This window comes from Bos indicus, chromosome 19 (assembly GCF_029378745.1).
Source record: "Bos indicus isolate NIAB-ARS_2022 breed Sahiwal x Tharparkar chromosome 19, NIAB-ARS_B.indTharparkar_mat_pri_1.0, whole genome shotgun sequence".
NCBI classification, from domain to species: Eukaryota; Metazoa; Chordata; class Mammalia; order Artiodactyla; family Bovidae; genus Bos; species Bos indicus.
In genome coordinates, this window is record NC_091778.1 from 40067511 (window position 1) to 40095171 (window position 27661).

At 36.5% G+C, this 27661-nt stretch overlaps 1 protein-coding gene and 1 non-coding gene across 3 annotated transcripts in view; both read right to left on the reverse strand.

Annotated features, from left to right (window-relative positions):
- Nucleotides 1–27661, reverse strand: part of NPEPPS (aminopeptidase puromycin sensitive) — a 104137-nt gene that overhangs the window by 18718 nt on the left and 57758 nt on the right. For both annotated transcript variants that reach the window (XM_019981599.2, XM_070773352.1), the window contains exons 4-14: nt 20374–20495; nt 12564–12671; nt 11104–11304; nt 10555–10651; nt 10406–10439; nt 8862–8976; nt 6477–6641; nt 5535–5639; nt 5059–5119; nt 3406–3515; nt 582–645 (exon numbers count right to left, since the gene is read on the reverse strand). In XM_019981599.2, the coding sequence (XP_019837158.1) occupies nt 582–645; nt 3406–3515; nt 5059–5119; nt 5535–5639; nt 6477–6641; nt 8862–8976; nt 10406–10439; nt 10555–10651; nt 11104–11304; nt 12564–12671; nt 20374–20495 (1182 nt within the window). The remainder of the gene's footprint in view (nt 1–581; nt 646–3405; nt 3516–5058; nt 5120–5534; nt 5640–6476; nt 6642–8861; nt 8977–10405; nt 10440–10554; nt 10652–11103; nt 11305–12563; nt 12672–20373; nt 20496–27661) is intronic.
- Nucleotides 21518–21621, reverse strand: LOC139177808 (U6 spliceosomal RNA). The gene has a single exon (XR_011562276.1). It is a non-coding gene; the product is annotated as a U6 spliceosomal RNA (small nuclear RNA).

The following is a 27661-nucleotide window of genomic DNA, read 5'->3' on the forward strand; positions in this document are numbered from 1 at the left end:
ATATAGGTGATCCTGGACAATCTAACTTACCTAGCTACGCCTCAGCTCCCTCATTTGTAAAACAGAAATAATACGACCCACTTAGTAGGGTTGCTAAGAGTATGAAATAAGGATCGGCTATAGTGCTTACTAGCACAATGACTGGTACAAAATAAATCTAAATAATCATTGGGCTTTATCTGCTTAGTTACTTACTATGACCAAGAGTTTTTTTTTAAAAAGTCACTGTGTATACACTGGGTACACAAGTATACCAAATGTACTTAGCACACAGGGGCATAAGACTTGGTACAAAATTGCATACCAAGTTTTCTTTCAGGGATTCAGGCTAGAGACATCATTTCTTGATGTTCATATCTTTATCTATTCATTATAGCCTCCAATAACACAGAGAGATGCAGAATACTACAATACCCCATGAACCTCCTTTTCCTTCCCTATCATTTTTATTCTATTACCATTTCCTTGTTTCTATTTAATTCTATTATTTTTACATGGATAATTATTTATTATTAGTTTGAACACTACTGGTATAGTATCCAAATTTACTGATTAGCTCCCATGTATAGCCATTTGCTTACCAACATATGGTCCACTGGCACAGAACTTCTTTTGGGACAACCTCAGTAATCTGTCATCTTCTACCTAAAGAAGCAAAACAAAACAAAGGTTGTAGGAGCATTAACACTTTTTTTCCTTAGAGGAGACATTTCTGTGACAAAGCAGAGGTGAAACCAGTACAGCCAAATGGCTCCCGAATACACAAAATGCAATGGTGATAAACATGATGATACTACAGAATGGAAGAAAACTCACTATTTCTCAGTAAGGTCTCAAAATAACAATACTCTAAAAATAAAAGGCCAGGTACTGAGTAATATTGCCCATGAGAACAGAGATGTATCCAGATAAGAACTTCAAAATTTCAAAAGGCAGACACAGTTAACTTATGAAGGAGGGTTATATGTTTAGTCTTTTCCATTTCCAAAAAGTGGCAACATTAAATTAGCATGTGGATTCAATATTCAAAGTCATTTAGAATAGATACATGTATATGGATGGCTGAGTCCCTCCAGCTGTTCACCTGAAACTACCACAACATTGTTAATTGGCTTTACCCCACACAAAATAAAAAGTTTCAAGTTTGGGTAAAAAAAAAAGAATGGCAAACATGAAAGCAGAACACAACCTATTTCAAAGGATAAGCTTTGCAAAGAAACACAAAAAAGGCAGGGGGAGAGACTGCAATCAACTAAAAAAACAGAAGCAACAAAACCAAGTACATTAAAAAAAATACTTCAACAATACTCAATCTTTTGCTTATTGTTTGTTACTATACTGTAGAACATTTTAAATAACACAAGCTATAACAGATTTAAGTTCACCTGAATCAAATGTAAAGTTGGGTCAATGACCTTTATAAAGGGATCAACTAGAGATAGAACTGAAAACTTAAAAATCTGAGTGGGGAAGCAATGGCCACTTCAATGCCATAAAGGACCTACTAATGAACTTAACTACATCACTGATTAGTTATGTATCACACAGATTTCCTTGAAAAAGTTATTAGGTAACCTTTAAATAGATTCAGAAATAAAGCAAAAATATTTAAATTTAGGGACTATAAGGTGAGAGACAGATCATAATCAAGATGCTATGTTGCAGAGCTCTCCTATTTGTAAAAGAACTAAGTCATAGGCATGCATTTTATTGTAATGTAAGAAGGAGGATGAATTTGGCTATGCTTGCAGACAAAAAAAGTGCAAAAAAAGTAGCTTGAAAGTAGCTTGATGTTTTAAGTTCCTTGAGTCTCAATAACATTGGGAGGAAGTGGAGTATTAGTATCTTCTCTTCTGATAAATTATTATGCTCTTAAAAGTATACTCTACTTGAAAAAATTATGGCCTTAGTTTGCTTTATGTATAATCATTAAATATTTTAATAGTTTTGAGGTGTTGACAGTTTTTGAGGGATAGAAATTCCCAGAAGTAAAAGCAACAATCATCTTTGTATATTATTCTTTAAACAGGTAAAATGAAAACCATCTGTCTATCTGTATAGAGTGTCAATGTCAAGTTTGATCAAGTCATCTCCTATAACAGACTAGTCCAAAGTGGAGAAAGAAGACTAGAAAGAAACAGAATGGTCACAATGGTAGCTCACTAAAGTTTTAGATATCTTTTCCCACCAAGCAGGATTAATTGTGTTATCTAAATTGCCTTTTCAAATGCTTGCAGCCAATCTGAGAGGTCCTCCAATGTGTATACTTTATTATAAAATACAGTCATATTTAAGCTTAAGATGTGTCTCTAAAAGGTTAACTTGCAAGCACTTGGGTGCATTCTGAGAGTACACGGGCTGATTTAAATGTCATCTAGATTCTTAAATTACAGAAAAGCAAATTTACTAACTTAAACTGCCACAATGAGAAGGCTTTGTAAAATATTAGCTTTAGGGACAATGCAGAACCACAAGGACAAACACATACAAAAAAAGAGCTATGAATCTTCCTCCCTAAAAATGAATAGAATTAATTCTCTATGCAGCTCATAAAACCATGGCAAAGAATTTTTTTTTTTTTTTTAGTTCTACCAGTTTATTGCTACCAACCCGTCACCCTCCACCCTCACGCACACATGCTCAGTCATGTAACCCCATGGACTGCAGCCAGCCAGGCGCCTCTGTCCATGGACTTTTCCAGGCAAGAATACTGGAGTGGGTTGCCATTTCCTTCTCCTATGGCAAAGAAATTTAAGAGAAAGATTTCACAATTTCATACAATTAAACTAAGTTAAGACAAACTTTCTGATGTGCATTATAGGATGATGTGTAATTTTCAATCCTTCTGGAGGACAACTCATTTTGAACTACACCTGCCTGAATTCAGATAACAGTTCAACTAATATGAATGTAATTCTAATCAAAGTCACATCACACTGCCATCCAATATTAAAAACTAATTTTGAAGAATGGTATTATAAATGGGTGTTGAATTTTATCAAATCTTTTTTATGCATCTAGTAATGCATATGGTTCTTCTAATTTGATTCTGTTAATGTAGTAATTATGAGTCAATATCTTGCTTAATTTGTTTAATATTAAACCAACTCTGCATTCTTAGAACAAATCTCCTTTGGTGATTTTAGAATTATATCAACAATGTTACAGTGTTTTCCTCGAGGACAGTAAGAGCAGACAATATTTTGTTTTCTACCGTACCCATGTATAATTTTAAAGATGTGGGGCAAACTTTTGGGTATAGAGATAATAAATCACTGAGAAAAGAGTGTAAGGGCTGGTTTAAATCTTACCTAGAATACTTAAAGTACAGAAAAGCAAATTTGTAACACCGACTGAATTTCATTTAATATATCAGACAAATTGAAGAACTTGGTAGAAGTTTACCTGTTCTGCTTCTACATAAATGAGAGGGAATCCCATTTGTTTGGTCCAGGTATTCATCACAGCTGCTATAGGTTTACCACTAGCATTTTCTAAACTTTCCCAGAGATCCTCTAGAAGATAAATACAAACAATGAAAATCTAAAATGTTTACATTTTTATTTTTGTAAACAAACCAGAAATTTTATATAACTCGAAACTGCATCATTGACCAATTTTGTATTTTTTTCAGGTTCAGGAAACAAACAGTGGACCAAATTAATGTTACCCCTGCCTTGCCATTAAGTGAACTATATTATAATTTGTTTCAATTTATTAAAAAATTACAGATTATAAACAAAAGACAAACAGGTGAGTTCAAACAAGAAACAGGAACAAACAAATGGAAACATATTCAAGAATACTACAAGATGATCATTCACAAAATTAAAACCATTATACCCATTCAACTAACGGAAGTTAAAAAATATTCAATGCTGATGAGGCCGAGGTAAAGTCCATATGGTCAAACAACTCTGGTGGCTGAATAAGCAAAACAACCATACAATGTAGCATAACTATAACAGAGGAATGAACAGAGGAAAAAGTCCTTAAAGAAAAATCCAAAGAATAAAGTTTCACAAGACATAATTTTTGTTCTGAATCTTGAAGAGGAGTTGCTCATTAGACAGGGGAGAAAGGAACATTCCAAATATACGGACTATATGTACAAAAAGGAAAGTACAGGGGAATTCCCTGGCCGTCCAGTGGTTAGGACTCTGCCCTTTCACTGCTGTGAGCCTGGGTTGGATCCCTGATCAGCGATCTATTAAATTCCTGATTGGGGATTCTATTAAACATTAATGACGTTACACAAATCTTCTTGCTTTTTAAACTATTTTTGTTCATTAAGGAACTCAGTTTCATAATCAATCAACTGCTGCTGCTGCTGCTAAGTCACTTCAGTCGTGTCCGATTCTGTGAGACCCCACAGACGGCAGCCCACCAGGCTTCCCCATCCCTGGGATTCTCCAGGCAAGAATACTGGAGTGGGTTGCCACTTCCTTCTCCAATGCATGAAAGTGAAAAGTGAAAGTGAAGTCACTCAGTCGTTTCCGACTCTTAGTGACCCCATGGACTGCAGCCTACCAGGCTCCTCCATCCATGGGATTTTCCAGGCAAGAGTACTGGAGTGGGGTGCCATTGCCTTCTCCGAATCAATCAACTAGTACACCTTTATTCTTCCTTTTGACTCTAATATCTAATAAATCATAGACTATCATAAAATTTTAAGAATTTCCTTCAATGAAAATCTGCAGTTCCACAAGTTCAACTCCTACAAATGGTTAATCTGCAGCTATTTTAATGTCCAATGGTCAATTAAGGGCAACAAAACCCACAAATCACCAAAAAAGAACAAGCTATGGTAAAGTAAACAGAACTTTTCAGACTCTTCAGCAAAACATTGAGCTGTGGAAAGCAGACTACTGAAGGTTGACCAAAAGGATAATAGGTCCTGATTCATACTGATCTATGATGTAATATATCTTCAAAAATGTCGACTTTATTTCCTATCCATCACATGGAAAATCGAGTATTTAGAAAAAAATAAAATATCGTACTCTGGATAATGTGCCGACATTCTCTCCATTTCTACCTCAAGTTATTAAAAATTACCTGTGGCAGCATTCTTTTGTTGGAACTTGGTTAAATACATGTTCATTCCTTTCTTAAAGTCCTGAGAAAACACAATTTTTAAAATCCAGGAGAGTGAGAACTCAGAATTATAGTATATTTTGACTACAGAGTACTCAAGAACTAATTTACTCAAAATTAATTGAGTATTAGATTTACTAAAACACAGTAATGTCTATTGTCTTTCGTTTAAGAATGTATACGCTTTGCCTTCTACTTTTGCTTTTAAGTTTTATACCAGACTTCCACCAACCCCCAAAATATATTTGCAAGATCATTCATTTAAGAGACCAAAACAGTCAACATAAAAAGAAATAAAGATAAGCCAGAGTAATATTCTTATAGATTCTAGAAAAATTACTTAGGAACTTAACCTAAATAAAATCAAACTTTTCTTTTTCATGTAAAACTCTGTGGGATCACCATAAAAGAATTAATTTTTTTTTTTTTTTTCTTACCTTATCTCCAATGTAGTCATGTAGCATTCGGATGACAGATGCACCTTTGCTGTATGATATTGCATCAAATATCTCATCAACTTCAGAAGGATGGCCCACACTGACCTGGCAGACAGTATGATTCAAGGTTATAACAGGAAGCAGACAAACTGTAATAATGAATTACATAAAGAGCTTTCTAGGAAAACTCTTCTAACTCAATAAGATACTTTTTGCCTTTAGGTGACTCATACTGTGTAATTGTTTAAAAGGGTGTAATAACTAATACTAATAAAACAGAATACATAACACAATCCCCATCATCTCTTTAGGGCCTGGGTTCCAGTCTTGACACTGCTTTGCTGGAAGGCAAGTCACTGTGGATCTCTTTGGAGATAGGGAGGTGAAGGTAAGGAAGGGAGAGATGAAAAACATTGGACTTCTTGCACTTATTGTAATGGCTAACAGTTACATAGGACCCAGGTTAAATATGTCAAAGTAGACTGTAAGTCTAGCTCTTTGGAGGCAAAATTTATACATATAAACTAGCCAAAATAGGACAGATTAAGTAAAAAGAATTAAAATATATATAAAGCAATGACAACAACAAAAGAGTATGTTTAGAATTTTCTTTGAAACAACAGAATCCTAATATTACCCAACAGGTATGGTTCCCCCATTACAATTCAGTAAAAATCTATTCAGTGAATGTTTATGGATACAGAAAACTTGTTTCTACAAAGATACAGATTTTAAAATGAAATAGAACTAGAACTTTGTAGAATTTCAAGGGGATCTCCTTTGTAGCTCACTCAATAAAGAATCTGCCTGCAGTTTCAAGATGGAAATATAAACTATAAAAGTGACATCACTCATGCAATTTTCTTTTCAAAGAAAATTTTAAAAACTACATATTTCATTGAAAGTGAAAGCAAAGGCCAATGACTGAAAATTACGTCTCACTTCAATGGGATGGCTGTTATCTAAGGCGTCAAGCTCCTGAGCTCGTGTATAATCAGCAGAAACAAACTGAGTCCAGATATCATACTCTGGGAAGCAGTGGTCTACACACAGATACTCAATCCATGATGCAAAGCCTTCATTTAACCAAAGATGAGTCCACCATTCCTAAAAACAGAAGATGGAAATATGTAAAGAAAAGAAGATGCTTGTCACTCCACTAATATAAAAAACTCTTATGTCCCTTCCATTATACTCTAAAACTCTTGATGAGCTAAAATTCAATTCAAAACATTTAGTAAATAACTCACATCTATAAACAAAAGAATTGCCAAGAACAGCCAACTGGTGACACTCGCATTATCACCACTGCTAAGTAACTTTTTGGTACTAAAGGTAGAAGAGGAGGAGGAAGGGGGATGAAAAACACCCTCAAGATGGAAAATGGGAAGGGAGTGCATAAATGTGTGTAAGAGCTACACTGTCATATAAAATTCAGTTTAATAAACAACTCTCTTTAAGAAATCAGAAAGTTATTAGGACCAAACAAAGAAAACTGGGAACTATCTCCATAATGACAGGGGAAAAAATCATTGCTGAGTGACAAATTAAACTTTCTAGATAAACAGAAAAGCAGTATTACTTATACAAGAATTGCATGAAATTAACAAAATGTCATAGCAGTAAGTTTAAATACAACTGGTATTTAAACATTTATAGAATATAAAATTCTCATTTGTCAATAATAAGAATAGTGGAGTGGACAAAGAATATAATGGGTCACAGACAAAATCAACTTTTTAAAATAGAAACAAACTTGCTAGAAAGAGATTTCAATCTAATTTTCATTACAGTTGATTAAATCTCTTATTAAAAAAGCAATACTATATGAATTCAAGATAAAGGACAAATGTAATGGTGAAAAACAAAAGGGTATTTAAAAATTCTGAAAAGATCAAATGTTTTCAATAAAGTGATAAATGGCTATCTGTCCACATGCTTTGCGTACTTATTTAACTAACAGACTCCATTGGGATAAGCTGGTACAAAGCTAGTAATTTTCCAACTCTCTCTAAACCCCTGTATTTCAGCTAATGAAAAAACTGACATCCAATAACTAGAAGTTACTCGAATACAACAGAAAGATGTTTAAAAGCAACATGAGAATGCACACATTTCCCCTACTAAAATTTAATACTGGAAGTTTAAAAATAAAATCATAAAAAATAAAATCTGCTCACACAGCAAAAAAAAAAATTGTTTGGTAGCAACAAATTTGCTGCGTTAGGAGAAAGGAACATTTCTGACATATTTGAACACAGGAACTAGCATACTTAATTTCATGTAAAAGTATATTTCAAACAACCTTTTCTTCTTTTTTCTTTTAACCCCTAAGCAAAATTTTAAACAACCAAAGCAAAAAAGAAAGGATTTACTTTCAAGGGCTGACTTTCCTTAGGAACTCTTTCAGACACATTGCTGTTTCGGTTGCTAAGACATGTCCAACTCTTTGTGACCCCATGAACAGCAGCACGCCAGGCTTCCCTGTCCTGCACAATCTCCTGGAGTTTGCTCAAACTCAGACATTTAAGAGTTGCTAAATGTTTTTCTTTCTTGCTTATTTCTGTGACATGTGGTCTCAACTAACATCCAAGTTGGGCTCTGCTCTTTGGCAGCCTAAAATGCCATCAGGGAATTTGGCTGGCTCCACAATCTCCAGTTCTTTCTTTGCAGAGGTACTTCTAGTTCACTTATTAAAAGCTGTGCTTCCAAGCTCTAACACAGTTGGTTGCTATAGATAGTACTCATTTAGAGTAAAAGGGAAAGGTCAAGACTAGAGGATAGAGATCATTCACTACAAACATTACAATAAACAAGGACTTCAATAGGAGAGCTGGACATTTTAATATTCTTCAGTTATTCTGTAGTTTCTTTGCCTTCATTTCTATCAAATATCAGCTTAAAACTTTAGGCAATGAAGAAAATGACCCTTAAAAACATTTCAACCTTATTAAAGATAGTTTGCTATTCATCAGGTTACTTTACAGCAAGTGACATATGACACAAGAAACTTCAGTTAGCCTGAATCTCACTGCATGGAAATTGTCTATCTAAGTGGAATCTCTTCCTTTCACCCAAATTAATATCCTGACTTGCCCCATTTACAGGCAGTATTTAGAACAGTTTAGGTAGTATTTTCTGTTGAATAAAGATTACCTGTATGTTCTTAATTAACATGGATATCCTGATAAAACCTTTTCAAAATAAAGTTTTTCTATCAAAAAAACTTTTTTGGTACAAATTGCCAGCCAAACCTGAAATACTATTTAGCCAACATAAGGTGTAGCAGGAAAAAAATATATTTGAGCACTTAAAAATATTAAATACCATAGTAACAAGATTTCCAAACCATTGATGGGCGAGTTCATGTCCCACAACCAGAGCAACCCACTGGCGTGATGAAGAACAGGAGTTTTTTGGATCAATAAGCAATGCAGTCTCCCTGTGTTTAAAAAAAAAAAAAAATTTTTTTTTTTAAATAAAAGTATTTCAATAAAAGCAGGCATGCAGAAGTGGGGGAGGGAGATTCAAAAAGTAAATAAGATGGTCAAGTTAGGCTTTAAAGATGTCAAGAAAACATTTCCTCAGAGTACACAGGATAGAAAAAGCTCTGCGAAGATTAAAGACTACTCCAATTGAATTCATACAAAAGAATATCAAAGATGTGACACAAGTTTAATTATCAGTTTGTTTCTAGGATAGCTGCCTGAAATTTTAGGAAAACTATCTAAAGGAATTAGGCATTACTGTGCTAGACAGAAAGAGAAGACAGTTCTTCCATTAAAAGCAGAGAAGTGGCAAGCTGGGGGAAGATGCATTCCACAGTCCCAAAAAGAACACTGAACACAGTGTCCAAAACTTAGCTCATCGAAGAAGGCAATTGAAAGTAGAAGGCCAAAACTTGTTTACAGACACTGCTTTTAAAATTATACAACCCACATGTTTGTATTGTGGTGACAGACATGTAAGAACTTGGCTGCTTCGAAGTCACTTCAGTTGTGTCCGACTCTGTGTGACCCCATAGACGGCAGCCCATCAGGCTCCCCCGTCCCTGGGATTCTCCAGGCAAGAACACTGGAGTGGGTTGCCATTTCCTTCTCCAATGCATGAAAGTGAAAAGTGAAAGTGAAGTCGCTCAGCCATGTCCCACTCTTCGTGACCCCATGGACTGCAGCCTACCAGGCTCCTCCATCCATGGGATTTTCCAGGCAAGAGTACTAGAGTGGGGTGCCATAGCCTTCTCAGAGAACTTGACTGCTGCTGCTGCTAAGCCGCTTCAGTCATGTCCGACTGTGTGTGACCCCACAGACAGCAGCCCACCAGGCTCCCCCGTCCCTGGGATTCTCCAGGCAAGAACACTGGAGTGGGTTGCCATTTCCTTCTCCAATGCATGAAAGTGAAAAGTGAAAGTGAAGTCGCTCAGTCGTGTCCGACTCCTAGCGACCCCACGGACTGCAGCCTACCAGGCTCCTCCGTCCATGGGATTTGCCAGGCAAGAGTACTGGAGTTGGGTGCCATTGCCTTTTCCAGAGAACTTGACTAGAAGACATTAAATCAGGGGAAGTTCTTCAAGCTGGATATGTAACTATGTAACTACCAGGAGGAAGAGAAGGCACTGAAATGAGAAACTCAGCCAAAAATACATTTAGAAATGCTACTAATGCCAGATGCTCACTTTAAAATCTTACACTCTCAGATAGTAGCACCAGAGGGTGTTCATCTGCATTCTTGAAATGTTCAAGGAAATGGGGGAAGGTAGGAAAATTTATGGCAGATCATAAAGCAGAAGCTACTGAACTGTAATTAGGAGTGAAGCACTCATGAAATCAGTGATTTAAAAGACAAGGTAGGGTAATACATCATTAACATACCTATAAGTAACAAGGCCCCAGTTCTCCATGGCACCTTCATAAAATAAAATACAAACATTTATTGATATTTATACATACTTCTTCTTGAAAATCATAAAATTCAAAATAAAAGTTATTACAATTTATCAATAAAGTGAAATTTACTTTACCAGCTGCAAAGTCTGCAATAGCAATGAGATCAATTTTAGGTAGAGGATAAGGAACATTGAAGTAGTCCTTATAAAAAGGCAGAGTTTTAGCAGCAACCTATAAAAGTATAAAGAAAAGAACCATCTGATAAATCCTATTGCCATTCCTACAGAAATCCACAAAGGAATCCAGTTGCAAGCCAAATATCTCAAGTTATAAGAAACCAACCCTGGGGGACCCCACCTCCAGAGACTGCTTTAGCCCTAAGCTTTGTATATGTCAGCCAAACTTTAATCCATTTATAACTCAGTATGAAAAGTACAATTATATATGTCCCCCCCCCCACTCTCTAGGTTAATAAATTCCATTCTAATATTCTCTTAATCATTATCTTTCAAAATGTTAACATCAAAGTTGCTAGTTCCAAGATTCTATTAAAAGTAAAACCAAAGTAGCACAAGATATTTCAGATTAGATTATAAATAACTGTACTAATAATTGATCAGAAATGTAAATTCCCCAACCTGGAGTTATGGACTGTTGGAACAATCCTCTTCAAGTACATTTACCTCTAACGCAAATTTTCCTTGCTCTGCTTTGCCAACAGGGGTGTAAACACGGACACACACACCATCTTTTGACCTTGTTTCTACAAAGTCATATTCACCCACAACAAATGCCACCAGATATGTAGACATGACAGGTGTGCGAGCAAACTTCACTTCCACTACATTTTCATCATCAGGGTATGGTTTCCGATCAATTACATTCTTTAAAAAAAAAAAAGGAAAATTTAACAGATTTACATTAAATACCTTAAAGCAAACACTACCCCCAAACTGTAGGCTTTGTAACCTTTTCTTCCCCCTTTCCAGCACTGCTTACTTCTCTATCCTAATTTACCCAGTACTATTACACTCTCAAGGCTTTTCCTATTAATAAAGAAAGTGAACTGATGAAGCATACACAATAAGAAGTTGGAGCTGAAGTGTTAAAACTACCAAGGATTTGTAAGGTAAAAGAAGCACCTTTTCTTGAATACCTATTAACATAACAGGTATTGGGATGTTTTAAGACTTTAATACTTTTCAAGTGAACGAAGGATAGAAGACAACAAATATTAATGAAAATAAAATGTAGTTGTGAAACTGGACATTTCAAAAGGGCACAGATTTCTAGATTTAGAGCATATTCTATATGAAGGTTGGCTCTAAGCAAATTTGTGACAAATCTCATTTACTTTGAGAGTTCCCTAATTTCCCTCTTTTTCCTATTCAGGCTCTCAGTTTCCTCAAGTTCTTGCTATTTTTTCTTCCAAGCAAGACTTATTCAAGAACTGATCTGATAAATTCATTTGCATTAAACTGCAAATGAACATTTCAGTGTAATTTATTAGCTTCCTCTCTAAGAACATTTGAGAAAAGCATCTTTAAGAAGAGAATCTACGGAATTCTCTCCACTAATAAAGGAAGCAAAAGCCAGTTATTTCAGGTCCAGTAGGTGTTTCCAAGTTCCCTAGACTCCTATTATAGTCTACCGGCTACTCTATGTCTTAAATAAGGCAGTCTTAGACAACACATTTCAAGTAGTAAATGCTTATTCTACTATGAATGACATTCAATGACATCAGTGAAGGGAGCACATCCAAGAACACAATCAGTTAAAACCTAAATATACTTCATTATGTGGCTGTAACTTTCGGCATTTAGTAACAGTATCAGATTTTTTTTCTCTCAAGTAATAGTTATTAAGTTCATTTCTTACTTAGATTTCCAAATTAAAGAAAGCAGGTAATCTTGTTAACATAGCTTACAAGAAATTTCTTCCAGGGTGCGGGAAAACTCCGCAATGAGGCAATAAAAAAAAAGAGGGCTTATAAGAAACTAAGAACACTAACATTTGTGCTCCCATTATGTGTCAAGTACTGTGCTGGGTGACTAGGTAGTTCCATGCTATCCCATCTAATCAGCAAACAAAGTATGCTAAATGCTTATTCAAAATATAAGAATACTCATTAACACATACATACCATGTTTGATAAAGCTACTCTGTCTTTAGGAACAACCAATGAAATATCAAAAGTTGCTTTGATGGCAGGTTCATCCCAGCAAGGAAAAGCTCTCCGGGCATCAGTAGCCTTAAAAAAAGAATATGAAATATGAACTATCACTGAATGAACCTACCGGACTATTTCACGTAACAACCATTTCTATCATTCATTCATTCACTTTTTCAAATATTTATTTTCTACTTAGCGCTAGGCAATAAGCTAGGCACTGATAACAAAGAAAATGCAAGGTAGCACTTTCATATACAACACATAAAACTGTCAGCATTTGACCTACTTATTTAAAGAGATCTCATTCTTTCTGTAAACATAAAAGTAATAAACTTTAAAACAAAATAAGATTTAGTGGTGCAGCAGAATATTAGTTATAAAATAAAGAATCTTTCATAAAATAGAAATAGAACCGCTGACAAGATTCTGTATCTTGCCCCTCAGTCACGTCCGACTCTCTGTGACCCAATGGACTGCAGCACACCAGGCTTCCCTGTCCTTCACTATCTCCCAGAGTTTGCTCAAACTCATGTCCATTGAGTTGATAATGCCGTCTATTCATTTCATCTTCTGTTGCCCCCTTCTCCTCCTGCCCTCAATCTTTCCCAGCATCAGGGTCTTTTTCAGTGAGTTGGCTCTTCCCATCAGGTGGCCAAAGTATTGGAGCTTCAGTATCAGTCCTTCCAGTGAATATTCAGGGTTGATTTCCTTTAGGATTGTCTGATTTGATCTCCTTGCTGGCCAAGGGACTCTCAAAAGAGTCTTCTCTAGCACCACAGTTCAAAAGCAACAATTCTTTGGTGCTCAGCCTTCTTCACGGTACAACTCTATACAGACCTTTGTTGGCAAAGTGATGTCTCTGCTTTTTAATACACTGTCTAGGTTTGTCATAGCTTTTTTTCCAAGGAGCAAGCATCTTTTAATTTCATGGCTTCAGTCACTGTCCGCAGTGATTCTGGAGCCCAAGAAAATAAAGTCTGTCACTGTTTCCACTGTTTCCCCATCTATTTGCCATGAAGTGATGGGATCGGATGCCATGATCTTCGTGTTCCGAATGTTCAGTTTTAAGCCAGTTTTCTCATTCTCCTCTTTCACCTTCATCAAGAGGCTCTTTAGTTCCTTTTCAATTTCTGCCATTAGGGTGGTGTCATCTCCATACCTGAGGTTATTGATATTTCTCCTGGCAATTTTGATTTCAGCTTGTGCTTCATCTAGCCTGGCATTTTGCATGAGGTACTCTGTGTATAAGTTAAATAAGCAGGGTGACAATATACAGCCTTGACGTACTCCTTTCCCAATTTTGAACCAGTCTGTTGTTTCACGTTCGGTTCTGTTGCTTCTTCATTTTTTTTTTTTTTCCCCTGAATAGCATGTGGGATCTTAGTTCCTCATCAGGGATCAAACTCATGCCCCCAGCAGTAGAAGTGTGGAATCTTAACCATTGGCCTGCCAGGAAAACATATACTTCTGAAAAAGGATTTCTTGGGGCTTCCTTGGTGGCTCAGTGGTAAAAGAATTCGCCTGCCAATGCAGGAGACAGGGTTTGGCCCCTGATTTGAGAATATTCCATGTGCCATGGAGCAACAAGCCCCCTGTGCCACAGCTACGGAGCCTGTGCTCTAGAGCGCAGGAGCCGCAACTACTGAGCCCACATGCTGCAGCTACCGAAGCCCAGGTGCCTTAGAGCCTGTGCTCTGCAACGATAAGCCATGGCAATGCCTGCACACCACAGCTAGAGAGCAGCCCATGCGGACCACGACTAGAGGAAAGCCTGCACAGCAATGAAGACCCAGCACAGCCAGTAAATAAATATTTTTAAAAAAGGATTTCTCGAAGGAAAAATGTGACATGTCTGACTGCACTGTCAAAGAAATTAAATAAATTATGAATTCTACTAAACAGTAAATAAGATGTTTGAAAAAGTAAGTAGACTGTAAGGAAAACAATACACAGAAAAATTCAAATTAGGAGTAGCACTAAATAAAATGACACAGATAGTAAGATCTAAGTTTATTTATCTATCTGGCTGCATTGGGCCTTAGTTGCTGCACACAGGATATTTTGGTGTGGTGGGTGGGCTTCTCTCTAGTTGTACCTAGTTGTGGGTGACCCACAAACTGGAGAACAATAATACCAAAGAAGTTCTTGCACTATGGTGAAGGTTCTAAACCCCAAGTAAGGCTTCCCAGCCTGGGTACTGGACAAGGGACTGGGAATCCCCAGGAAATCTGGCCTTGAAGGTCAGTGGGATTTGATTACAGGACTTCCACAGGACTAGGGGAAAACAGAGACTCCAGTCTTGGAGGGCACAAACCAAATCTTGCACGCACCAAGACCCAGAGGAAAGGAGCAGTAACCCCACAGGAGGCTGAGTCACAACTACCTGCTAATGTTGGAAGGTCTCCTGTGGAGGTTATGGGTTGACAGGGGCTCACCACAGGGACAGAGGCACTGGCAGCATCAGGCCAGGAAGGCCCCTCCCTTGGCATAGTAAACCCTCTTGGAGTTTGCCATTAACCCTACCATAGGGCAAACAACTACCAGGGAGGGAGTGCAACCACACCCATCATCAGATAATTGGATTAAAGCTTTACTGAGCAAGGCCCTGCCCACCAGAGCAAGACCCAGTTTTTCTCACTGCCAGTCCCTCCCATCAGGAAGCTTACACAAGCCTCTTAGCCTCCTCCATCAGAGGGCAGATCGAAGAAGCAAGAAGCACAGTCCCACAGCAGCTAAGACAAAAACCATAACCAAACAGAAAGTTAATCTCGATGAAAAAGCAGAAAGGTATATCACAGATAAAGGGACAGGATAAAACCCCAGAAAAACAACTAAATGAAGTGGAGATAGGCAACCTTCCAGAAAAAGAACTCAGAATAATGATAATGAAGATGAGCCAAGATCTCGTGAAAACAATGAAGATACAAGAAATGTTTACCAAAGACCTACAAGAACTAAAAAACAGATGCATAATATACTAGAAGGAATCAAGAGCAGAATAACTGAGGCAAAAGAAGAGATAAATGACCTGGAGCACAGAATGGTGGAAACCACTGCTACGTAACAGAATATAGAAAAAAGGATGCAAAGAAATGAAGACAGCCTAAGAGACCTCTGGGACAACACTGAATGCACCAACATTCACATTATAGGGGTCCCAGAAGGAGGAGGGAGAGAAAAAGGACCTGAGAAAATATCTGAAGTAATAGCTGAAAATTTCCCTAACATGGGAAAGGAAACAGTTAACCAAGTCCAGGCAGCACAGAGAGTCCCAGGAAGGATAAACCCAAGGAGGAGCACACTGAGACACATAGTAATCAAACTGACAAAAATTAAAGACAAAGATAAAATATTAAAAGCAACAAGAGAAAAACAACAAATAACATATAAGGGAACTCCCATCAGGCTATCAGCTGATTTCTCAATAGAAACTCCACAAGACAGAAGCAAACAGCATGATATATTTAAAGTGGTGAAAGGGAAGAACCTACAACCAAGAATACCCAGAAAGTCTCTCCTTCAGATTTGATGGACAAATCAAAAGCTTTCCAGAAAAGCAAAAGTTAAGAAAATTCAGCACCACCAAACCAGGTTTACAACAAATGCTAAAGGAACTTTAAGAAGGAAACACAAGAGAAGGAAAAGACCTTCAAAAAATAAACCCAAAATAATTGAGAAAATGGTAATAGGATCATACATACTGATAATTACCTTAAATGTAAATGGATTAAATGCACCAACCAAAAGACATACACTGGCTAGGCAGATGAAAACATGTGCATGTACTTACTTCCACTTACATCACTGTGCTTGACCCCCCCAAACTGTATGGAACTATTTTATATTGTTAAGTTAATCATGTTCCCATTATGGCTTAAAATTATAATTATCTTTTATTTTTTGTCTGGCTATTGATTGGGAAAACTGATAAACACCTTAACTATGGTGATTATATAACTATTACTCACTTTATACCACTGTATCATGATTGGTCAACAGAAAATTAATTGAACTCTGTATCACCAAACAAAACTACAATTTTACAGAAAAACCTATAATCACTTTTTAAAATCCAGATGCTTATCAGAATTATCTTGAAATTTTTTGAAAAATACAAATGCCCAGGTATTGCACTTTTTCCTCCAGAGCTCAAGGTATGCTTCTAATGAGCAGTCATGTTTAAAACAACTGGACTACATGATGATCTTTTATCTAGTTTGTTTTACTTTTTCTATTTCACATTCAGTCCTCCCATTTCATTTAGTTTATGCTTTCCAATTTCTCCATCTTTTTCTTTCTTTTTAATGTTCTTTCTCAAGCCTTTATCAAGCATAGTAGAAAAGCTTATGTATACACATAAATAGTATGTATGACATATATATTTTAGAAAACTTATGAATTTTTGCCTAACTAAAAATGTATGATATTTTGATTCCACTTGTTTGACTTAGTATGAATAGAATGCTAGATTTCTAATTAGGAAGATGAAATAAGCAAAAAAGGTTTACTGTATAGCACAGGGAACTATAGTCAGTATTTTGTAATAAACTATAATGGAAAATAATTTCAAAAATAATATATGCGTAACTGAATCACCTTGCTGTGCACCTGAAACACTGTAAGTCAACTATACTTCAATAATATACATATTAAGCAAAAAGCAAACAAACAAAGGACAGGTGATAAAAGCAATCACAGGTACATTTAGGGGACAGACACTAGAGCTAAATCTATTATTAAATGATGTTCCTGAAGAAGAGATCAGAACAGAAACATAATGAAGATGCAACAGAAGAAAATACTGCTATACTGATGAAAGATCTAAATCTGAATGTGAGTAGGGTTCACCAATTATTAAAAGTTAATGAAAAGTGAACACTAGGTACAAAGAAATAATTTAACAAGCAATCACAAAGAAAATACAGCAAAATTTTAAATTGTGTTACTCTACAAACGGATAAGACACATTTTAGTCTGACTCCTCCTATTTGACAAAATGAGATGTAAAAGACTTTAGAACATATTTTGTAATATTTATTTTTATTTATTAATTAGGCTGTGCCAAAAGACAGAGAACTTATTATTAGCAGACCTGCCTTATAAAAAATACTGAAAAGAGTCCTGTAAGCTCAAGTGAAATACAGTAAATGGTAACTCAAATCCATACAAAGAAATGAAGAACACCGTGAAGGGGAACACGTAGGAATTATAAAGACAGCATAAATATTTTTATCTGGGTTTTGTCTGTTTTTCATTCTTGGCTGCACCACACAGCTTACAGGATTTTAGGTCCCCAACAAGGGACTGAACCCTGACCAGCTCCCTGTAGTGGAAAGTCCTAACCACTAGCCTACCAGGGAATTCCCATAAACATTTTTATTTGTAATTCTTTTCTGTTTTGTCTTTACATCTGTCTTTAAAAGGCAACTGTATAAGGTAATAATTAGAAAATGACTGACAGGCTTAGATGTATTAGTACTATATAAAGATCAAATTTTTATGACAATTACAGCATGAAGGAGTCAGGAGCAACAATGAAGCAAAGTTTTTATACATTAAAAAATTTTTCATATTAACCTGAACTATATTGGGTTTCTTTAATACTTACTTATTTGGCTGTGCCAGGTCTTAGTTGTGGCATGTGAGATCTTCAGTTGCAGCACATAGAATCTAGTTCCCTAACCAAGAATCAAACCTAGGCCCCATGCATTGGGAGCTCAGAGTCGTAGCCACTGGACCACCAGGGTGGTCCCTAGACCAACATTTATGCACCTCTGAAAGAGAAAAACTGTAAGCCAATTGTATCACTCTTACTGAAGAAGTTGGGCTTGTCAAGGGAAAACTCACTCAAAAGAAACTATGGGGTGTCTCAGTTAAAAGGTAAGAAACTACTATGTGATTTGGAATTTGCCTGAATGATTTGGAGACGATTTAAGGAAGAAAGAATTCTAAGTTGAGTGCTGTCAGAAAGTGGAGGCAATTTTACCAGCAAGTATTATCTTTTCTGTTAATATAAAGAGGGCAAACTAGAGAAAGCCTAAGACTGCATTTGGTAAAAAAAAAAAAACAACCAGCAGTCACTCATTTTAACCAAGAAAGGGAGTTGTTTGTCTTTTGTGATGAACAAAATGACCTTGTTTTTGTCTGTGCCTGGAGGAAATTACGAAGGGTCCTTGTTTTGTCTCACCTTATCATGGTGTCAAAGTAGTAACCTTGTCTGAGGCTGGCACTTTGTCTACATCCAACAGGAAAACAACATCTATTAGCTTCAGTGCTAGGACAACTTATGTCAGGGGCTGCTCTTTCTTCCTTCCCCCTCCTCCAAACAAATCTTTTATATGTTCAGTAAAACTGGTTGTATATAAAGGCAAATGAAAGATTTTCTGATATCCCAACACTCAGGAAGTATACCACCCACATACTCTCCCTTTAAAAATCATTTGGAGACACACTGCAACAAATCATTCCAAGATGAAGAAGTGCTCAAAAGGGCTAGAGATAAGCACTGGAATCACACTCTCACATACACACACATACACACAGGTAACAAAATTATATTTACATATATATATAAAATCCATATATATCTGTGTATAGCTATATATGCATACATACAGGTAAAAAAAACTTCAACACCTGGATTGCTTTTATACTTTGTACCTGTGGCTTTTCCTACTAAATGAATACTGATACTGTTATAAAAATATCATTCCCCAGCCCACATCCCTAATTCTCTCCCCTGTATAATAGAGAGAACTGAATATAGAATAAAAATTCCAAAATCATTAATACAATTATGGTTACAGGCATCTAGCCTCAAATAATCAGGCAAATAAGAGAACAGACCTTTGTCAGAATGTCTCACTGAAGATCGTGATTTTTTTTGGCTGCCCTGGGTCTTTGTTGTGGCACACGGGCTCTTCATTGCTGATATGGGCTTTCTCTACTTGTGGCAAACGGGGGCTACTCTCTGGTTACGGTGTGCAAGCTGCCCACTGCCATGGCTTCTGTTACTGCAGAGCATGGGCTCTAGGGTGCTAGCTCAGCAGCTGTGGTGCGTGGACTTTGTTGCCCTGCAGCATGTGGAATCTTAGCACCTGGACCAGGGACCAAGCCCAGGTCCCCTGCATTGGCAGCAGATCCTTTCTTTCTGTTCTTAAAACAATAATTTTATTTCATTATTTATTTTTGGTTGTGCTTTGTTTTTGTTGCTGCACGGACTTTTCTCATGTTGTGGCGAGCGGGGGCTACTCTTTGATGTGATGTGCAGGCTCTAGGGTGCACAGGCTTCAGCAGTTGTGGCAGGCAGGCTCAGTAGTTGCAGCTCCTGGGCTCTAGAGCACAGGCTCAATAGTTGTGGTGCATGGGCTCAGCTGTTCCACAGCATGTGGCATCTTCCCAGATCAGGAATAGAACCCATGTCTCCTCCACCGGCAGATGGATTCTTCACTGAGTCACCAGGGAAGCCTCTGGCAGGCAGATTCTCAACCACAGGTCCACAAGAGAAGTCCCAAGATCATAATATTTTAAAGAATGCATGCGTGCTAAGTCGCATCAATCGTGTCCAACTCTTTGCAATCCCACTGACTGTAGTCCACCAGGCTCCTCTGTCCATGGGATTCCCCAGACAAGAATATTGGAGCAGGTTGCCATTTCCTCCTCTAGGGGATCTTTTCAACCCAGGGATTGAACCAGCATCTCTTAATGTCTCCTGCATTGGCAGGCGGACTCTTTACCACTAGCGCCACTTGGGAAGCTCATATTTTAAAGAATACCATACCTCAAACTGTGTGACAGCAGCATAGCGCACCTCTCCAGAAGGGGTAGTATATTTACTTCTATAGAAACCCTTCATTTTATCATTCAGTTCGCCAACAAAATCTATCTTTAAGGTTCCTGTACCTGTGATTGAAGATAAATGAAAATACTTTCATGGAGATATTAAGTACAAGTTATCAGAAGTATGTCATTAAGCATTAATTCATAGCTATTGACAATGTTCAAATCATTCCTTCGTTTCTCAAACACTCTTCTTGGCAATGTAGAAAATACAGTATTTACTAAAGTAAATGGCAAACTAATCCTAAAGGAAACCTTAAAGTCATGTTTAGAGTGACTGCTAAGAAAGTTCTTTAATTTTACTAGTGAGTTTCAAATCACCAATACATGAAAAGCAGGAAAAGAAATAAATATATTCAATGTATGACCGGCTATTATGCACTGGTGCTTTAAAAATATTTAGTTAGGTAGGCATTGTCTCCATTTTGTGAGATGAAGAAACTAACCCTGAAAAGTTAAATAACTTGCCCAAGGTCACACAATTAGTAAGTAGCAAGAATGAGATTAAAAACTCAGGTCTGTTTAATCCAAAATTCATGCTCTCTGCCAATTATGCCATATACATTGATCCTTTCCTGAAATCTAAGAATATTAAAGAAATAAATTTAAACCAATAAGTATTAAATGCAAATAAAAATACCTGAATACATATTCTATTGTTATATAAGAACAAAATCAATTTAGATAAAATAGGAGGTTTTTTTTAAATTGAAGTATAGTTGATTTACAATGTTGTGCCAATCTCTGCTGTACAGTACAGTGACTCAAGTTATACACAGAGACATTCTTTTTTTATATACAAAATGAGAGTTTTTACAAATATATATACAGCTGACCCTTGAATATTATGGGGGTTAATCCACCTATAATTTATAGGTGCTTAGTTGCTAAGACGTGTCTGACTATTTGCGACCCCATAGATTGTAGCCCACCAGGCTCCTCCATTCATGGGATTTCCCAGGCAAGAATACTGGAGTGGGTTGCCATTTCCTTCTCCAGGGGATCTTCCCAACCCAGAGTTCGAACCCTGGGTCTCCTGCCTTGGCAGTCAGATTCTTTACCACTGAACCACCTGAGTAGCCCCAAAAAACATGGAACGATTCACAAATTTGCATGTTGTCCTTGCGCAGGGCCATGCTAATCTTCTCTGTATTGTTCCAATTTTAGTATACGCACAGCCTAAGCAAGCACAAGAAAAGCAACTAACGCTTCCAGAGACACCACTGGGACAGGGGTCTTCCATATCTGCAGTTCCTCCACATCTCCAAATTCAACCAACCTTGGAATGTGTGGTACGCTATTTACTACTGAAAAACATCTGAGTATAAGTGGACCCATGCAGTTCAAACCTGCGTTGTTTAAGCACCAACTATACTTTCTTTCATAACAGAAAAAACCTTATCACTATTATCTAGTGTCATCTACTAAATTCAGATGCATGACAAAACAATAATCCCATTCTACATTTTATAAATCCAGTCACAAAAATCCCCCAAAATGTTGACTTTTAATTGATCCCTTTAAAGTGCCTATTTATAAAAGAATCCAGAGCATGGGAATCTAACAAATCAGAGATATAGTATGACCATAAAGTAATTAGCCACTTAAATCAGAACTTTCATATCCTAATGCTTCAAACTGACATTTTGTAATGCTTGCAGAGCAATGACACTGACATTGTTCAAAACGTTCTTGACTTTCTGACATATCCTTTTCGAGGTTCACAAAGTCAAATCTTCACCTTCCAAAACTGAATTTGCTTTTTGGAAAGGTCCAAGTCATAAAAAGTTCAAGTCTGCAGATTATGTGAATAACAAATTGCAATCTATTTTTAGCCAAAACACTAATTGTACCTATTAAGTAATTAAGCTAATTTCCTAATATGCCTCAAACTGGTTCTGAAAGTAATTTCAAGTAAAAATTTCAGACATTTGCAGCAAAGTCACAACTAAGGAAAGTACCACATTCTGAATCATGCTAGGAAAATAAAACCAAATAACTCACCTGAAGGTCCACTGAACAGACATTTGTGATAGTATTTTTTTTTTGAATCGGACATTCTGGCTGAAGGTGTCAATAAATACATTTTTTTTTTTAAAGAGAATGATAGTTACTGGGACAGTAAATATAAAAACAGTAAAAGAACCTGAAACAATTCTGACTGATACTAAAGAATTTAGCTATAAATAATATAACATTTCTCTATTTTCATTAGGAATTCATTGATTAGGAAAAAAAGGCATATGTGTTCACAGTAATCAAGTTTTTGTTATTGTTGTTTAGTCGCTAAGTCATGTCCAACTCTGCAACCTAGGCTCCTTTGTCCAAGGGATTTCCCAGGCAAGGATACTGGAGTTGGTTGCCATTTCCTTCTCCCAGGATCTTCCCAACCCAGGGATCAAACCCATGTCTCCTGCTTGGCTGGCGAATTCTTTACTGCTGAGCCATCCCTGGGAAGCCCCAATAAAGTTAGTAAAGAATATCTATTAGACTATGAAAACCTCTTTAAAAATAGAACTGTTTGATGAAATTTTATGTTACAATTCCATAAATGGAATTGGTCAGTCTGTTTTTCAATAAGTCAACTATTAAGATGTCTTCATATTCCATGGCAAATCTACTTTTGACTTTTCCTACTTGGAATAAAAGTGGATTTAAAACTTTTAACTAAATAAGAAAGTCTGCTCACATTTTTACTCAGTCTTAAATCTCCAGGGTCATTAATACTATAACAAGATATTGACAATGACCATTTCTGAAAAGTGGCAGACTACAAAATACAAATTACTGGGAAGGGTTATTACCTGAAATTCAAAAAAAACATGTTTTTGTTTTTTTTAAATATATTACTAAATTTAATTGGTGTCACATTATACAGTACTAATTATAGAATATTTGCTATTGATACAGAATTTTAGGGCAAAAACAAGAGGAAAAAGGACTTCATGATAAATTTCATCTGTCAATTTTATACCACACTAAAGAACCAATTGCCAGAAAGTCTGATTTTATACCTATTTTCACATATAACTGACTTTGCTTCCTCAAATTAGATGCCTTATTTGAATAGCCAAGGTATACAATATTTACCTTCTTGGGGTGATAAGCCTTTTAATACATATAAGCTCATTTATTAATTAAACAACTGAAAAATTAGGACTTACTCCAAAAAACTTTGGTTTTCAAAGCTTGCTGCTACTGCTAAGTTGCTTCAGTTGTGTCCAATTCTGTGCGACCCCACAGACAGCAGCCCACCAGGCTCCCCCGTCCCTGGGATTCTCCAGGCAAGAACACTGGAGTGGGTTGCCATTTCCTTCTCCAATGCATGAAAGTGCAAAGTGAAAGTGAAGTCGCTCAGTCGTGTCTGACTCTTAGCGACCCCATGGACTGTAGCCTCCCAGGCTCCTCCGTCCATGGGATTTTCCAGGCAAGAGTACTGGAGTGGGGTGCCATTGCCTTGTTGCAAAATCTGAAGTAACAAAATTACTAAAAATTATATTATAAAAAATTTAATGCGTCTAGCTATGAAATTTAAGACAGATTACTTTATATAAAGAGAATAAGTCTCTGACTTTTTGTCACCATTTCTTATGATCCTGTTTTCTACTCCTCAAAATGTTAGTATCTTCTAGCATTTCACAAATGATTGTCACTCTACAGGATCCTTAACCACTGATTCTAAGGTTGTTAGGCCTTACAATGATCATGGGAAGTTAACCAATATTCTAAAATGGTGCCAATTTCAGAAACGAAGATGTTTTACTTTGTTATATAGTATTTGGCACGACTGTTAAGTTTGAATTGGCTAAACACAAAGGTTACTAATGTCCTCCTGATATATGCTCAGTATTTATTACCAGAAGAGAGACCACTTACTGAAATTTGAAAAAAAAAATCAGGATTTTATTCTTAAAGCAAAGAATGACTAGGTAACTTTGACCCAGATATCTGAAGAAAATGTGAAAGCCAATGATTTTCAAACAGATATTTATATATATTCAATAATTTAATACAATCACATCTGTAAATGATAACTTTTAATTCTAATATTCATATTAGTTACTTAAGTATATCATATTAGCTAAAAATCTCCAAAACTTTGTCAAATATACTTTGTATGTGTGCGCTAAGTCATTTCAGTTGCGTCCAACTCTTATTTAGAGTCCCTATGGACCACAGCCCACCAGGCTCCTCTGTCCATGGGATTCTCCAGGCAAGAATACTGGAGTGGGTTGCCATTCCCTTCTCCAGGGGATCTTCCAGATCCAGGGATCAAACCTGCATCTCTTAAGTCTGCTGTATTGTCAGGCGGGTTCATTACTAGCGTCACCTAGGAAAAAAGTATAGTGTATACTAACTATAGTGTATACTATAGTGTATACTATACCAAAGTATAGTGTATACTAACGGTCATAATCTTCAATGACTTGTTCCTGCTTTTATTAGAAATGACTTAACAATTTACCATGTCTACTGTAAAAAGTCCTTATCAAGAATGATGTAGCTCTTATATACTGATAATGCTGCTAAGTCACTTCAGTCGTGTCCGACTCTGTGCGACCCCATAGACGGCAGCCCACCAGGCTCCCCCATCCCTGGGATTCTCCAGGCAAGAACACTGGAGTGGGTTGCCATTTCCTTCTCCAATGCATGAAAGTGAAAAGTGAAAGTGAAGTTGCTCAGTCGTATCCAACTCTTAGCGACCCCATGGACTGCAGCCTACCAGGCTCCTCCATCCATGGGATTTTCCAGGCAAGAGTACTGGAGTGGGGTGCCACTGCCTTCTCCATACTGATAATAAATGACCTCTTATATATAAAGGAGAAAAGAACGGTAGAGAATACACATGACATGCTAACTTCTGTGTTCTTAAATGGTATAAACATAAATGCTTATAAAAGCATGGAGCAGTTTTGAAAGAATACATAGGAAACTGATCACTTCAGAGAAGTGGAGCTGAGAAAAAGACAGGAATAGAACAAACAACAAATTATCACTATGTATCATTTGAATTTCAAACCATGTACATGTGTTATATTTTTTTAACATTTAAAAAATAAAAGGAGCATAATGTGGTAGTTAGTAGTACAAAGTTTTGAATCAAACTGCGTGTGTTCTATGACTGCCACTATACTAGCTGTTGACCTTGGGCAAGTTATTTAAGTTAAATACATCATTTGGTGCAATAGTTTATCTTTAAAGCGGAGATCATAGAATCTATTTCAAAACGGATTAACAAATGTTTATGATGCACATAAAACAGTACATGGCACAGATTAAGCACTCAGGAGATACATGTGTGAATATATAATACACACATATATTCATATACAGGTATACATCACACACACACGTACACATATACCTTCTGGGAGTTTATGTCCTTTCTTATCTGATGAGTTCCAGCAAATATATTCTGGCTTCTTTTGATAAACACACTAATATTTTTGATTTAAAAAATTATGTCAAATTTCCTAATGCTAAACAATTGAATCTATGCTATTTTTTTTCTATACATGCTAACTAGGTTTATGTATCTTCTTCTTAGGCTATTTTAAGCCACCTTTAAATATTTTTGCTCCTCTCTTCCTCATTTTTATTTCATTAATTTCTGCTCTTAAATCTTTCTCTTCTACTTTCTTCAAGTTATCTATTCTTTTTGTCTAACATTGAGCTTGATGCCCTCTTAATTAATTTTTAGCCTTTCTTCTGAGCTAAATATCCTCTCTGAAAATAATGCTTTACCTGCATCCCACATGCTCCATATGTAGCAATTTTATTATTCAGTTATAAATATTTTCTAATTCCTGTAACAAATCTTCGACTCATTAATTTTCAGAAGTATCATTTTTCCAATATATGAGAAGGCATTTTTTGTTCGTCTTTTGCTACTGACTTTAATCTTTTCACAGTATGAACACAGAATATAGTCTGTAATGATACAGATTTTAAATTTTTTAAAAATTTCCTATCATTTCTATCAAAATAGTAGTTCACAGTTTTAAACCTCATATATCTGCCTGCAATGCAGGAGACCCAGGTTCAATCCCTGAGTTGGGAAGATTCCCTGAAGAAGGAAATGGCAACCCACTCCAGTGTTCTTGCCTGGAAAATCCCATGGACAGAGGAACCTGGCGAGCTTTAGTCCATGGGGTTGCAAAGAGTCAGACACGACTGAGCAGCTAACACACAATACAGTTCTACAGGCCCACCCATATAAGCTGCAGGCACGCCCAATGCTACTTATTCCCTATACCTGCCTCAGTAACAACTCTGTGATTCCTAAATACCTTGCTTATTTAGCTATTTTTTTCACTTTTCAATTTTCTTCTTACTATAACAAGTGAAGTTTGAGCTAAATTACATCTCCACTACTATATCTTTCACAAAGAATTAAAATTGTCTATAACTTCAAAGATCTGAAAATATTTTCTTTAACTTCATTGCGTGGCTAAGCACAGAATTCTAAATTGAGAGTCAGATTCACTTATAATTTTCAAGGAATGGCTTTATTAAGAGTCCAGTTTCCATTGTAAATCTACTGCTGTTTTGATTTCTGAACCTTGAAGGTAACTTCCTCCTAACTCCCTGTCTCAGGTAGAAACTCTTTGAGAGCTCACTCTACCCCCTGAAAATTCTAAAATTTGCTTTGGTGTGGGACTTCTTATATTAATTGAGGTTCCTTTTGATAGTGTATTTTTTCAAACTTAAGGCTTCTGTCTCATCAGTTCAAAAAAATTTTCATGTTGTGTGTTTTTCAAAATTTCCCCTTCCCATTTTCTATGTCCTCTCTTTCACTAGCTGGATGTCTGGTCCTGACAGATCAGTCCTCCAATCTTCCTATTTGGAAGAGGCCTCTATTTCACCTCTCAAAACTTCTTTTGTTTTTTTTACTCCTAATATATTATAATTTCCAAAGGTGTTCTTACTCTATTCCATCCTGTTCTTATTTAATGAATGTAATATTAGTAATACTCCTTAGGATACTAATCTGTTTGGCTTTGGGGGGGCTTTCTTTTCATTTTTCTTTGCTTCTTTCAATTTTCTATATTTCTATTATACTTATTGCTTTCCTTTTTGCTTTATGTTTCATTTAGAAGTTTATCAAATGTCTGGTAATTGTTGCCCCAGTGACTTTGGGATTGGCCATGCTATTTGCTTTGCACAATGAAATGTGAAGGAACATCACCATCCACGTAGAATCTTTAAATGTTTGTGATTTGTTGCTG